The following is a 16,565-nucleotide window of genomic DNA, read 5'->3' as shown; positions in this document are numbered from 1 at the left end:
CTGCTTTGAGGATTGAAATGGTTGAAATTGAAAGTATGCGACAGGGACTGTACAGTGTACATCCCGTTAACCTATTAAAATCCGCTTCAAACTATGACATTCGTAGGTGGGTAACACCGAACTCGTCCGGCAATTTACCAATCATGAGAGTAATGTTTCTAAATTTGACTTGCCCATAGATTGGAGCCACTTTTATCAGATCTGCGAGATAAGGAATTGTTATCCTTTTAGAAAAGCACAAATAAACTTTGTACAACATACCTATGACCCAATAATCACTATGAGTGAATCATTTTAAAAAGCTTTTTTTAAACATGAATTTTATATTAAATAAGTTCTAAAGAATAGTCTGAAAATGATCTGGGAACAACATCGATACAGATATTTGATACGTTTTATGCAGTCTAGCACAAAAACCATCGATAAAAAATTAATGATTACTTATTAACACGGTAATACAAGAAGGATACCAGCAAAAAACATGACTTAAAAGATTTTAATGCAAATATAAAATTAATTAAATTCGTGTAGCTTTTGGTACCTCCTAATTTCATCACAATATCTTAAGGGATTCTATTGTTAAGTTACAGATCATTAATCAAGGCATTGTGATATTTCGGGCTCATCTCCAGCCCAACCCAACGGGATCTCAGAAATATGACCTCATTTTACAATCAATTATATATTTCCAAATAATATATTAAGTATACGTTTTTTAAATTTTTGTTTATAAAATATGGATTTAAACACATAGAGGTATGTAGCGCTTTTTGAGCTTTTGCTCTACATTGTTGCGCATGAAACAGCAAAGTCACTTAAAAAAATCACTTTCATATTGTATTGTTTTTAAACTGTATAAGAAACCTATAAAGAGTACGAATTATTATATTTATTGTTATATTTTGTACCAAATACCAATTACGGTTATGCAGAAGCGAATTTTTCATATTTCCAAGTCTCATAATTCCATTTCAATTCAACCAAACTTTTCACCACAACATAATACTCGTATAAAAGATGTTATATTACGAGCATGTCATTTGTCACCAAAGAAAAATAGCATTTTGTTCCGTATTCCAAGAAATTACGGAAGTGCATTAACACAAGTGGCAATAAATTTAAATGATCAAAGAGCATTCTTTTGTCGATTAAGCGCAGTCATTTTTCATTCCCAAATAAGTTAGAATCAATTTTCTTTTACACTAAATAGTATTAACATGATTAAATTGTTTAACTGATTTACAGGACAACCGATAGAAGTTAATCAAATGTTTGTAGGCCTGCATCCATCGGAATATAAACGATCAATTAGTTATGCGTGTGTTATACCGCCTGTTCTGTGTACAGTAGTGCCAATTAACCTCAATAAGTGTTTATCAATCTCAATAGCAGCTTTATCCCAGAGCTATGATACTTTTCTTGATAGTATGACATAATTCCACATTACACACTTTGTAGGCGGCTATATGTTTTATGATATGTCCTCGATATTTATCTCACGTCGACCACACACTCCCGGTTGCTTAAGCTTTACTTAGTGGTATCTACAAATTAGGTAATAGCTTGACTACGGGATTTAAACAAGTCTACTTATAAGCGTTTACTTTCACATCGAGTAACAAATATTGAAAGTGCAATCGTTGCACTTATATAAAACTTCCATTTTCTTATGCGTCTATTCTTATAACATACAGGATATTCAGATACTTAACTTGTAGAATCGAGTTTTCTTAACATTGCAACATTTGTGATTAATATCTTATTATAACGAAAAATATTTTAAGAGCTTTATTTCATAAGAATGTGATGATCTGGGCAATTAAAGAAAAGACAACAGTGAGTTTGTCCATTAATTAGGGGTGAATAACCTAATCTAATACATTACGTCGATTGTTGAGCAAACCGATCGTCAGAGTTTTCCAATAAGAATGGGTGTATTCAATTAACCAAGCCAGCACAAAGTGAAACAATGAAAGAAACGATGTCACGTACAATCCGGAGGGCAAAGACACCATTTACTATCAATCTTAATAAGAGTAAGTGACTTTAATTCGCTTTAATTGTGTTTAACACCAACAGAATGTGGAACATATTAATATAGATCCTGGAAGCTGTCGCCTTAAACACCAGAATTGATCGCACTTAATCTGAGATCGTTCCAATCTACTGAACGATGTTTACTGTTGGATCTTGAAAGTTAAGCTTCGACCACCCACGGTAGAAAGATACTGTTTTTCGTAAATTTTCTCTATAAATACTCATATTATATAATTTTAGACATTCAATCAAGCCAATGCGTGTATCTAACGAAACATTTTTTTCTACTGTGACAAAGATTGAGGATAATAAGTTTCAATATGTTTTTCTTTCTTATTTAAATAACTACTGTTACACGAGTTAGATAAAAAAACTTTTACCTGTGCTATGTGAACGTTTATTGCATTCCTATCATAAGCAATTTTATTTTAATTTCATCGCTGTAAAAACAACAATGGGAAATGGCGTGAGAACCTGCATTACATATTATCTCGTAACCCTTTTGTAAGGAAATATCCATACAAATGCTATTTAAACAAGAGTGCAATGTACGTGCGGTAAACATTTAAATTGCTGTGGCTATATTTAACCAGAATAATTAAAGACACATAGAAATGTAAAATTTTAAATTTTAAGGTGGAATAGGGGGAATGAAGAACTTTTTATATGAAAATTACCTATATTTTTATAAAATAAAATCTATAAATAAAATTCAATACGTTCCAAATAAACAGTACTATTGCGCATTGTTAGAATTGTATGGTGTTTAAGATTTAGCATTCGAAAATTTATTCGTGATCATGACCTTTACGAACGAGTCTAAAAATAGATAGGTATTATATTCTCAATTCTATTCAATAAAATAAAACACTATTATTGAAACGACTTTTGCATAATATCACGCGACACAGATAACTAAAGTGATTTGGACAATAATGCAAAGAAAACCGAAATATTTTAAATGTTTTATAGTTTTAATTAAAATACCTAGTATAATTACCAGGGTTGCATGATACATAGGCGGTACAGGCTGTGTCAGGTACGCCGCGAATTCCTAGAAATTGTCGTCACATTCTAAAGTAGCTTTCTTACACCTTATCTTCAGTAAAGTTCGAAATTAAATACCTACATATCAAAATGTAATTACCTACCGTATCCGTGTCTAGTGCACATTAAAAATCAATTTATTAAAAACACAGTACATGATTATGTACCTACATAACAATACCCAACCAATACCACACCACTCAAAATAGAAAAAAAAAAACACAAACAAAATCTACTCTACATTTGTACATATTTTGACATCGTCGGTTCCCATTAAATATAGCTCGGTGGAAAAAAAGTAATAACTCTGCGCTTTGCAACCCCAAGAGCACTTAATGATGGTAGTGATTATGCGGAACCCATGATTAATAAATCAATACAATGTAAAGTGAAAATATCTCAGTCAATACAAATACTGCACTAATGTGTTGTTGAGGTTCTGTTTTTGAAAGTTTGCGCATAACATATCGCACTTGTTCGCTAAATGCTGTTGTATAATTGAGATGTTCTGGCTAGTTACAGGACATTATTACCTATATACAAACTACACACATACACACTCTGTTTTGTTACAAGTTTTACTACAGAAGAAAATTAACAGCTAATTTCACAAACAAAATATCGTAAAACTGAAAAATCACGAGGATCTTACTCAATATACTCAGCCCCGCCTTTATAGTATCAGATTTTAGGTCAAGAGAGCTGAGCACTGGGCCTGAGCAGTGTAGCTGATACTTCCAAAGTCTATTCACATAAAAGGCAAATTATAACTTGCTAGGTCTTCAAAATTTAAAGTATCTTATTTTTTAGTCATATACGCAATAATATTAATTAATAACTAAAAAGCATGTAGTAGGTACAAAATATTAATGGTGTAATAATAATCATCGTTTAGACCATCGCATTATCATCTTTATATATTACTAGCGGTCCGCCCCGGCTTCGCCCGTGGTACATGTGAAAAATAGATGTTGGCCGATTCTCAGACTTACCCGATATGCACAGAAAATTTCATGAGAATCGGTCCACCCGTTTCGGAGGAGTATGCAGACTAACATTGTGACACGAGAATTTTATATATAAGATTTTCAATTCAACAATTAGAACTGAACAGATTACAGAAGAACAGAATTATGTAAAAAATATAAATAAGCAATGTAAATCACGTCATTTTTGTAGGAACACGACAAGAAGATGCGTAATCTTATATTTCTGTTTTGATCTTGCAACATTCTGATATGTAGTGCATCAGGTCATCAGGTTGGCAATCACAAAGATAACTCGCTGCACTAGATATTCACAAATAGATTTCGAAGTACCCGAAAAATGTTTTAAACCTGCATAACAATAAATTTTATCAATATTTATCAATAACAAATTCCCATATGATGCATTTATCCTCATATTATGTCATAGCTATTTTAAATTTATTTGTGAAAGAAAATTTTATCAAAAGTAGGAGTTGGAAATAATGCGATAATGCATGTTTTCAGATACTAAGGGAGACATTGACTTTTCGATAATTTTTCGGCAACTAAAGTAGGTAAGATATTCTTAGAATAAACACCTACAGGCGATCTATTTAAAGTGACTTTTGCACGGTCAACTGTGCTCAGGCTATAAACTGATTTAAATCTTAATGAAATGTCCTCTTTATCTAGAACATGTCTAGAACTTATGAATTTTGATAGTGAATTATATAGCAGACATCCTCGAAAATAATATAATCATATTAATTTGGTCTACAGTGAAATTATCTACCCATGCCTGCTAGCTCATTTATGGTATTCTGCAGGACTATCCTTCATTTATAAAAATATCGGTCAGTCCTTTTCAGAGGAGTTCGGTGACACGACATTTTGACGACTATCATGGAGATTGTATGTATGTACCTAATGCGTACACAAAGCAAAAAGTAGAGCCAGTAGAGGCATTTACATACTCATATATTTGGGTGATGCAAGTTATAGAAATCTAATATGCAATAAGATGGTTCGATTAATGGATCTGTTTTTGATGAATAATTAATTGTTACTACAATAAGTACCTATACTGTTAAGCGACATTCTGGCTCAAAATAGTCGTAAAAGAACAAAACTGTATTCATTACATCATCAAACTTGTTTTATAATTACATATTCATCACATAATATATACCTAGGTAGTATATAATTAATATTATTTTAAGTTTGTACGTACCAACAAATAAAATTGTAATTAGACAGTTTAGACTTATTTTATTAATTACTAATACAATAGGTAGGTACATATAAAATTTAATGAAATTTAACGTACCAATAATGATATAATATCGAATGAACTTTTTTCTCTAAAAAATTAGAAAATTCGGAGCTTATATGACAATGAATCGCGTTTTGATGAAAGAGTTCCTTTTATTTTTTCCTTAGAATGAGTGTCGTGTCGTGATTAATTATTTTATTACCTACTTAAAAAAGTATAAATATAAAATAAAAAAAGATTTCCCGTACCGGGAATCGAACCCGAGCCTCCTGGGTGAAAGCCAGGTATCCTAGCCACTAGACCATACGGGAGATGAAGATTTACGCAAAACAAATAAATATTTTGCGATAATATTAGACAGGTATATAATGACGTACCTCATTTATTTATTAGATAGGTTTAGGTTTTGGGTTCAACTGGGTTCAACATATTTTGTATGGTACTTTTATTGTTGTAAATAATAAAATGCAACAATTAGATTTGATCAAATTTAATAAATCTAGCTAGTTTTATTTTTCGAATAACTAGTTGTCATACGAGTTATTCCCCTTAATTTAAACTTTTGTGGGGATAAAACCGGATTCTGCCATATTATTATTTATTACCTTTGAGGTCTAGAAATAATATTTTTGCACTTAATAATTCAGTGATTTGTATTTTTGTCCATTAATCCTATGAATACGTAAATCAAAAGAATAGGTGTATTTGTCATTGTTCATTTTTTTAATATTTCTTAATTACTAGGTAGGTAGGTATACTTATCAATTTTTCTTCAATTTAACTTTTCACAAGGAAATTAACTGTCTGATGCATAAGTCTGAACTGCTGATACTTAAGGCACTGTAGAGCATAGGTTTTTTGTTCCAAAAACAAAGCATGAGCTAGGAAGACAAATAGGGGATGGAAATACCTATGTATGGAGACGGGAGACACAATGTTGCACATAGTGAAAAAGTGTAATTATGTGAGAGATTTGCAGCAAAAACTAGATAAACTGAACGTAAAAAAAATATAAACATTGCTCACAAATGTTTCTTTCTATCCTGTGTCTCTATCATAGTTACCTATACTTGTCAATTTCTAAGAACGAAAACGTTGAAGAAAAAAAAACAAAAGTTTTCACATCATTTCCTCATTGAGTTTGCTAACAAAAACGGAATGATTGATAAGAAATTTGTATAGGTACTTTCCTTGCAAAAAACAAAATCTAGAACATAGTGTACTAATCAAAGTTTAATTACTTGTTTTATAAAAACCTGGCTAAGGTGACATTATCATAATGGGCTGTCTACATAAGCTAGGTAATAAATCGTGTTTCTTACACAATAATATAACCGGTGCTTGTTTGATTTTTTTTCTATGTTTTAGAAGTAAATACCTACATACCAAAATAAACATGACATTGTATTAATATCTTTAACATATTTTAAAGCATATTTTAGCTTATGATAAGCACTTATCGTATAATTCGTTTTTGTGATAAATGTTAATCTTATATTTATGTTTATATTATAGGTATACCTAGTATTTATGTAATATCTAGAACATTATTTACCTGCGTTATGTTTGTCCTCCGGCTTTTTGTTGATAGCCGGCGATTCGTTTACTTGAGCCATGATGTAGGTTTATTTTTGCAACTAAACACCTGCAAATAATACAAATAATATCTAATATATTTTATATACAATTTATTTCGTTAACTATACGATTTTTATATTTTTACGCAAAACCAACCTTGGATTAATAATTAATGAGCGTTTTGTTGATAAAACAGGTACCTACGTAGGTACCTACATTTTGATAATAATTGTTAACTATTTACATTATCATGTAAACTGTGTAAGCCGGTGATAATTGTTGAAAAATAACAGAACAATGCAAATTAAAGATGCAAGTATTTCAACTTTGTAAACAAATGAGAGGAAGACGCCAATAAATATGCGTGACAAATAATATGTTCGTAGTAAATATATTTTATAAGTAGGTATATGTTTATTTATGTAAAAGAACATAATTTAAAAAATATTTGCGCATAATATTCATAATACTTACTTTAAGAAATACAAGTAGATGCCAAAATACACGCACTTTATCACCAATCAGTAATCACTCACTTCGTAAACACAATAATTTTAGATCAACCAGTCGAACACCAGCGAACGAGATTTGAATACTGCGCGGAGATTCTACTAAACAGAGCCGGTACAAAGGAGTGTTGCCAGTTCTAAGACACAAAATCTACCTATTTTGAAACATTTATTCGCAAATCAATACTTTGTAATCACAGTAATGGATCTGTAATTTTTGCTTCTATGTATAAAAAAATAAATAGGTATATATTAAATACATGTTAATAAATAGAATATGGTTTTACTATTATAATTTCGACTTCTATAGATTTTAATATATTAGGTATTGTACTCAAAATTCAAATTACAATATTGTATTGAAAATTAAAGGTGCTATTTTATGCTAATATTCTTGATTTGTACAAGTTGTATAAATCAAGAATAATAGCATAAAATATCATTACTGTAGATACATTCTTAATTATACTTCCTAGCTGTTAAATATAAGAATATAAATACTCATACATTATTTAGTATTTATTATTAATTTGTATTTAACTAAAAAATAACTACATATATGTATTTTACGATTTTTTTTACAGAAGTTTCAAATTATGCACTACTTGTGCACGGTTTGGGATCTTATTTACATCTAGCAATATTTTCTCACAGCTTCTGACGCCTAGCTACGAACTACGACGATCTTAGCCGACTTGAGGCGGAGTGGTTATTGATGCCGCCAAAACATTTTCAACATTTTCCCCGCCATTTTCTTCATCATACAGCTGTAGGTTCAATTCAAAAGGGTCAAAATTTCATTGTTACTGAATTCTCTAGCACTATTTTATCGTCGATTTGCTATGTATCATTAAAATTATCAATAAAATATGTTTTATCTTCCGTTACTAATGGTACTACTTTGGTAGGTGTTAATTAAATCAAACAATGATCAAATTCTTAAACCTATGGAAAAAACTATCTACTATAATCAAATAAAACAACTTACTAGTTGTATTATTCCGTTTTATGTGGTACTTTATCTTTCTCTAACTTCTAAAGCGATTATAAGAATTACACCGTATACACGTCTTGCCTTCAATGCTTAAGCCTTATACATATCTTTGAACCTGTGTAAAATACCTATAGGTGTTACTTCAATAACAGACATATATATAAGAATTTCAGGAACAGTAAAACTTTATTTTTAATAGTAAGGCGGACCGATTTTGTAAAGGTTCGTTGAGGGTTCATTTATTGTAATTTGAAAATTGTTTGGATGGGGTCTGGTGAATACCCGACCAATTACTACAAGTTACATTATAGTGACTAATTGGTAACTAATTGATATTCACTTACATTTACGTAGACTACATTACCTATTTGAATTTAGTCATCAGTGCTTATATTTTGAAAACTATTCGGGATGCTCAAGTGAATGTTTTTGTCTTATAAATTACTAGCGACCCGCCCCGGCTTCGCACGGGTGCAATGCTGATACTAACTAAATACACTACAGAAAAACTGTGAACGTTGTATATAAAAACATAACGGCCCGCTCAGGCTTCGCACGGGTATAATATAGCCGGGCGGCCGGCCGGTACCGCCACAAACGCTACGTCCCGCAATTTTTAAATCTGTAATATCTTCGAAAATATTCACTTAAATCATACGATGTAAAGGGCCATCCGCCATATAGATCTATATTAAATGAACAATGTATTCATGGTATTTAATTGAGCTGTATTGGTTAAAATCGCTTCGAAAATTAGCCATTATTTGTCGTAAAAAGTAAATGACAAAGAAAAGTTATTGTGGGTTTTCCATAAGAGATAGACATATACCACCGCGGACTTTTCTGTAGACCTTTTCAATGTGTAATAATACTTAGTAGGTACATTATTTTGATAAAACTCGTTGGGTTCAGCCTGCGTTTGCAATGCAAGCGGAAAAAATGTAATTTTTTACGACATCACATTAGGGTCATTTTCAAAATATTTGTACGTCACGAAATTGTCAGTAAACTGTTTCGTTAGGAAATGTCAGGAAGTTGTAAAAGTAAGGCTGTATTCAGAATAAGGTAATATTACATATAAAAAAGTAAGAAGTCACTAGTTAAAAAAAATATATATTTTTAGTTACAAAATAATCAACAAACAATCAATTTTTATAATTCTCTGTTTGCTTTTCCTTTTCTTTTCTTCTATCATTAGCTTCTTTTTCACTGTCATTAAGATCTGATATTTTTCTTTGTCTTTGTTTCACTTTCTCGAGGTGTTTTTTCCTTTTCTTTTCATATTTTTCAGGGTTTTGCTTTTTTAGTTTTTCAATGTATTTTTTTGCCGTTCGGCACCGGTTAGCGGCATTCGGAAACTAAAAAAAGCTGTTGGATATATGTATTTTGAATAAAAATAAAAACAAAAGTAAGCATCACTCGTGTGGGTGGAAAAGCGATCAACACTAAATGCAATAAGGCAAGCGTTAAAATTGGAGGCCAAGACTCACTGATCCGCTTTCACTATAAAAAAGTTATCAGATCCCAGGAAAAGTCAAGTCGCTAAGCCCGACTTTACTAGGGTTAGTAATATCATGGTTTAAAAAAGTATGGCCTGTAGTTACAAAAAAATAATCTTGAGAGATTTATTGTTTTTCTCCTTTATTTTTATTCGTTACATTAATTTAACACACATTTTAATATCTTATTTTCATACTTTACACATGAGACCACAGCTTTACCGTCTACAATTTACTGACGTCAGTAAATGTCAAGAAATTGTTCGTCAGTAACATGTAAAAAATAACCTAAGAAATACTTTTACACAAAACATAATCACATTTACCATTAGATTGAAAGTGTAATCTATTACTCTAGTCATAATTTAAGTATATTACAATTGCGGTAGGTGAATTCTTCAAAATGTACTTACTTTTGTTGAGAATACGTCGTTAGGAAATTGTAACTAAATTTTTTGCACAGCACACTACTGGACTTCTTCCATGTCTGGACGACGAACAAAATGGCGGCGCGTTAATGTGACCTTACTTTTCGTGACATGACCAGTATTGCCAATGATTAGAGTTAGATTCCTCTTATTTGTGATACAAGAAGTTGGTTAATTATGTCAATAAATCAGTGTCACGAAATTGTAACGATGGATAGGGACATTTTTATAATATGTAATTCTTCGTTTATTTAAGGTCATTTAAATAGTTTAATCTATCAGATATAACACTTCAAACATTGCTTTTTAATTATGATACAAAAACATAGGAAGTTTCATACAAAAATTCTGATAAAAATATTGGTTTTCATTGTCGTCCACATAGGGGACAATAAAAAAATGTATGGAGCTTTTTTTGTTACTTTATTTTCACATTAAATTTATGTAAGAATTTGAATCGCAATTCATTGCTTTTTATCAGAAATGATATGCAGTATGCTTAAGTTTAGTCTGTAAAACGTTAACAATGATTTATTTCAGTCGTAACCATATTTTTTTCGAAGATTTTTTAGGGGGACAAACATTTTGTAGTAATGTACAATTATTTTGAAAACGACCCATTAGAAACCTTAAAAATAACAGTACTTCTCCACTATTTGATGGATGTTATTATACATCCTTCCTCTTATACCTTCCTCTTGAATCACTCTATCTATTAAAAATACCGCATCAAAATCCGTTGCGTAATTTCAAAGATTTAAGCGTACAAAGGGACATAGGGACATAGGGACAGAGAAAGCGACTTTGTTTTATATGTACTACTATGTAGTGATGATAATCCACAGTATTACAGATATTGTAATACTGTGTGATAATCCATAGGTTGTGGGTTCAATCTCTAACTGGAAAACTATTATGTGGTAAACTGTAGGTTCTGGATGCTCCAGACTTCTAAGCCTAGAGTTTAGTTGACATAAATATGTTAGTTGAGTATAATGAATGGGTAGGTAAAGGTAGGAATATATAATATGGAAATTTTAAACGTAAACTTAAATCATTTTCCTAATCGGATCTTCACGACCGATTTTTTTTCTATTCTTTAAATTTTTTTTAAAGCATTTTATTATCTACTACAAATATATTGAGTTTTATTACTTGTATAAAATTTTTGAGCATATGGGCGTATTCAGAAAGAAAGCTTGAAACTTATAAGCGCTTATCGGCGCTTGTCATGTTCATATATTTTCCTGTCAGTGTGACAGGAAAATATATGAACATGACAAGCGCCGATAAGCGCTTATAAGTTTCAAGCTTTCTTTCTGAATACGCCCTATGGGTAATAAAGCCTATAGGTACATATAAGCTGTGCTATAAGTATACTTACACTTATGTGGTTCAAACAATAGTGTCCCAGTTATGTTTTCAAATAGCTTTGCTTTCTTATCTTAATTTTTTTTTATTTTATTCTTGTAAAGTATGAGTAATTTAAATTATCATTTAGATATGTCTAGTATGTAAATAGAAAATACAAGATAAGTTTAGGTAATCTTTGTTTCTTCGGTTCATGCAAAAGTGTAATAGAGAATTCGATTTCAATTTTGTAAAATGTATTTCCACTATCACTGTTTTATAATTTTCTTACTTACTTCTAATTAACTTTCATTAACTATGGTAAGCATTTTGGTAACCAAGTAAAAATTCAAAGAATAACAAAGAACTACGCACATACAGACAAGATGGAACGTTTTAATATTTTATTATAAAATAGTTGTGGTTTGTTTTTTTTTATTTTGTAATTATAAACTTAATAAATAATAATAAATTTAACATGACACGTACAAAGCGCGTTTACAGTGCTCGACATTTAATATTAAATATGTACATTCATTGAGAGTTTGTTGTACAAGATGTTGAATCGTATAAAAAGGTACAGTCCGTATTGTATGATGGTGAATACGGCGGTCTGGTGACACGGGGGCTGGCGCGGATGCGTCTGAGCACGAGATCTTAGGCTTGCGCAGGCGCCTCTGCTGCTTTTTTCGGAGCTTCCGCCGTTTTGGGTGACCAGCCTTCAACCATTTTTTTGAGGAAAGCTGCAAAAACGATATATGTTAGCTGATGTTTTAATGTTTGTTTCCAGTTCAGTGTGATCATGGCAACTTCAATTACCTACAGTCTAAAGTGAAAATATTTTTTATTATTATTAAACTTGTCTTGCAATCTTATCATCCCTAACTTTTCCAAACATTAAACCAAAAATCCTCTATAATGTATTATATACTACCACAGAAAAAACTAAAACAAGTAAAAAGCAAAATTGAAATTGTGTACCAAAATATTAAGCTAAGTATTTAATTTAACTATAAATTAAAAAATTCTTTGATCCTATTTATTATTGTCCATGACCACCCTGAAATATCCAAGCCCAGCTGCAAAATGAATCAACGCAATTTCAAAAGTGTTTCACATAACAATGTAGTACACTGAATGCTTTTCACATTTACTCTACGCCACTGCGCGATTACAAACAGCTAAAAGCTGACTCATTCAATGCAACTGCGCTGAAATTCAAATACGACACCGACACATCAAAAGCCACATTTAAGACGAAAATTTTGCCAGAGGTTTTAACATTAAGCATATTATTGCAGTAGAAAGCTGGTTCACGGAATATGAAGCGTAATTTTGCTAGAAGCATCATGTTGTTTTGCATTGGCGCCATCGTCGATTGACTTACGATCTTATAACTAAAGATTTGACGACAGGTGCGTCCTCTACGCCATCACCTTCTTCAGGAATGCTGTAAAGGGACAACACATGATGAAGGGCACACACACATTCAGTAACTACAAAACGCATCCGTCTCAGTGATGCTCACAAAAGTCACATTTTTGTTTGTATTAATATGTACATAGAATAGATTTATACTTTATAGGAACAAAACTAAGAATAACAATCAAACTATAAATAATCAAAACGAATGTAAGTACCAAATTAACTACAGCTTCAATATTACTTTGCAAATTGAACTAAATTTTCTATATCTACTGTTAGTATATATCTTGAATTATTTTTATACATGAGAATTTATAAATATTTAAGACATTATTTTAGCGTGAATTTTAACAACAGTTTTGCGAATTTAATAGTTGAAAGTAAAATTTATTTGAATCCTCGTACGAGGCCTGCGTTTACAGTGAGAGCAAAAAATGGTAGGGCAGATAATAAATTTTGTATTTGTGTATAGGAAAATTGCAACGACTATAAATAAATTAAATTAAATGGTAATCTTGTCATTACTCTTATATGATTTGTGGGCATTATTAATCTTAATCATGTCGTGTACCTAATATGTATGTATTAAGTGTATGAAATAATAGGAAACAATATTTAAAAATGACGTCACTAAGGACCACACAAAACTTCGAGATCTCAGTTCTATGAGACTCATACAAAATATATAAACATGGGGATAAACATTGTTCTTAGTCCAGATGAACATATATCAAAAATGTTGAGTACATATATTAAAGGTTTTATAAATGTAGATTTATAGGTAGTCTTATTTAATCTATCTACAAAAAAAGAAACTTCTAAGGTACAAAATCAGTCTACTGTTCTAACACCCTCTATACTTACATGCATATGGGATCATGCCGTCATCGTCTTCAGGGTCCATGCAGTCCTTTGTGACTTCCGCTACTTCTTCATCATTGAGTTTCTCACCTGAAGTTTTTGTAATGTTATAAATAGGATGTATATTTAAGGTTTTAAGTTGAAAGTTATCAGAACATTATAATCCAAACGAACGACTTGAAATCATTAGGGGAGAGAGACATTTTGTATCTCATTAAAAAAACTAAAATTTATTTAAATTATTAAAATAAAATTATTATTATTATAAATTATTAAAATTTATTTTTATTTTTTGTATTAAAAAAACTAAAATTTTTGTATCTCAGGAAAATAAAATACATCTCGTTTTGTTTGTCAATTGCAATAAAACTGATACAAATATTCTGTGGTTGTTTAAGCTACGTATTTTTATAAACAAAAACACAAACCTAAGGCGAGGAGTGTGTGCGTCAGCTCAGCAGCAAGCATAAGACCATTTTCATTCTTGTCGTACAACTTCAGACATTCTAAGAAGTCTTCGTAGACACCCTGGTCTTTGTCTTTCTTGCACTGGGCGTAGATGGGAAGGAACTCTTCAACCTGAAATATTTTTATGTTTATTTATTCTTAGGTACCTACATTTAAGACGATCTTATAAATTGATTTTTCGTACTCCTTACTAAATAGAACTGTTCGAATATGCTAAAAATTGTAAATTAGATGTGTGAAAATAATCATTGTTTTGTTTATAGCTTTCTTCTATTTGAAAAGAATACTCTAGTTTTATAAACCTACTTAGTTTGTCCTTAAAAGATTCATATATCCTGACAAAAAAATATGTACCGAAAGTTGCTTCTCGCCCTTCTTCTTGGTGCCACCGAGTTTCTCGATGGTTGCCAGTGTGGGGTTGGAGTTGAGCGCCCTCAGGACGTCACCCAGGTTGTAGGCGTCGATTTTGCCATTACCGGTAAAATCGTAGATGGAGAAGGCGAAGGATGCCCCTGTAATTCAATTAATGTTATAATACCCTCACTAGTTCATAGTATGGAATTGCAAAACTATGTAAATTAACTAGTTAGTTGAACCATGTAGCATGGGTAGTTCAGATGATACAGCTTCCGCTCCAAAGTGAATTAAAACGATATCACGGTATTTTATATTATCTGTGGTATAGTAATAAAAGTCAAAGAAATCGAAGCGACTAGAAAAGCTAAGTTAATTCAGGTATAGAAAATTATATAGAGTCGTGGGCGACGAGATTCTTTTCTTCCAGTTGCCGATTTGTTCACGGTAAATCTATGAGTCATCGTCTATTAATAAATTCGATTGTATACGTCCCACATTCGATTACATGAAAGTTTATCTAAACTTTTTCCGGCATGAATGAAAATATCAGAAATTAAATTAAAACTTCAGAAATAATTTGAAAGATCATAAATTTAAGTTGAAGGTTTCAAAATTGCTAGACTGGTTTGTACTGTATTATCCGATGACCTTGATATTGATAGTGATTATTAGAATTTACATTAATATTATTACATACTTCAATACCGGAAATAGTAAGGAATGTTCAATCATTCAGTAGATTTGGTGCCAAAACACGGCGCTTTGGGCAGTGAAATTCGAGCGGAGTTTCTCTGTTTGGGCGGGCGGTATAGTTGGATCACGTGACGCAAGAAGATAATTTTGGAACGCAGCGCGCGCGCATTGTAATCGCGTCACTGTAGCCGGCATTACATAGCAACGCGAACCTTTTATGAGAAACTGACATAAACCGTGCTATACTTAGCTGATACGATGTCACGATTATATACGTTTATTTAATTCGACTGTTATGATACTAAAACACTACGCTAATAATGAATGAATATTTGTACTATTATGTACTTGTTAGTCATACAATTTTAGTTTAAACACATAATTTAAATTAAAATGGTTTGGCAGTCACAACACATAGTTAAAGATTAGATTTTAAATTATTAGACAATAGAAGTTTCTATAAAAATTTGAAATGCAATACTCACTTTCGATGTCGTTTTTGCTGAGGTCGCTCTGAAAATAACCAAATATTTCTTGTTATTCTATGATCTTAAGGTGAGTTAGTATGTATGTGTGTGGATGAAATTGTTGTGTATTGCATCACTGCACTTTGTGTATGTTCTGTGAAGAGTATCTCGAAGATACCATGTTGGGTTGTATCACTATTCGATTGGCACATCACTGTTAAATTCGATAATAAGACGCACACGGATTTCCGGTCAGCGGAATTGTATTAAATTATCACGTATTATTTGTGCACTTTGTGTTTTTATGAACAGTCCAAGTCTACACTGAACTCCTTTTCACTATTTCACTGCTGGATGACTCACCATTTTGTGTGGTGTTAGTTGGTTCCCTCCCGGTCTTCACTGGCAGACGTTCAGACAAGAAGTGGAGCTTGGAAACTTTTCACTTGACTGTTTTAACTGGCTCAGATGGCGCTCACGTCTGGATATTTGAGATTTAGCCCAGGAGTCCGCGAATGTTCTATTTTCGGAGGAGTTGAACCATGCCCACGGCGTTCTCAGACACGTAAAGCTTCGCCGAGTGGAAGCAGGATAGAAATAGTTTTCACACA

The 16,565-nt window shown here is 31.6% G+C and overlaps 1 protein-coding gene and 1 non-coding gene across 3 annotated transcripts; both read right to left on the bottom strand.

The window, feature by feature from the left end:
* Window positions 1-5,564: 5,564 nt before the first annotated feature.
* TRNAE-UUC (transfer RNA glutamic acid (anticodon UUC)) lies at window positions 5,565-5,636 on the bottom strand. The gene has a single exon. It is a non-coding gene; the product is annotated as a tRNA-Glu (tRNA).
* A 6,423-nt stretch (window positions 5,637-12,059) lies between these two features.
* Window positions 12,060-16,446, bottom strand: Mlc1 (Myosin light chain alkali). Of its 2 annotated transcripts, XM_090101943.1 has the most exons (7): window positions 16,318-16,445; window positions 15,973-16,000; window positions 14,792-14,949; window positions 14,398-14,548; window positions 13,973-14,059; window positions 13,071-13,133; window positions 12,060-12,426 (listed from the first exon to the last, which is right to left on the bottom strand). In XM_090101943.1, exons 1-6 carry the CDS (start codon window positions 16,318-16,320, stop codon window positions 13,108-13,110), a joined length of 453 nt encoding a protein of 150 aa, XP_089958069.1. In that variant the 5' UTR covers window positions 16,321-16,445; the 3' UTR covers window positions 12,060-12,426; window positions 13,071-13,107. The 2 variants fall into 2 exon arrangements, with proteins under 2 accessions (XP_089958069.1, XP_089958068.1); XM_090101942.1 differs by lacking the exon at window positions 13,071-13,133 and having other exon boundaries at window positions 16,318-16,446.
* Between the last annotated feature and the right edge of the window lie 119 nt (window positions 16,447-16,565).

Source organism: Colias eurytheme, chromosome 5, assembly GCF_061535395.1.
Source record: "Colias eurytheme isolate Ceu_HAF_F1 chromosome 5, ilColEury1 Martin Lab GWU primary, whole genome shotgun sequence".
Lineage (NCBI taxonomy): Eukaryota > Metazoa > Arthropoda > Insecta > Lepidoptera > Pieridae > Colias > Colias eurytheme.
The sequence above is the reverse complement of the archived record's forward strand: the minus strand, read 5'-3'. Positions and strand labels throughout refer to the sequence as shown.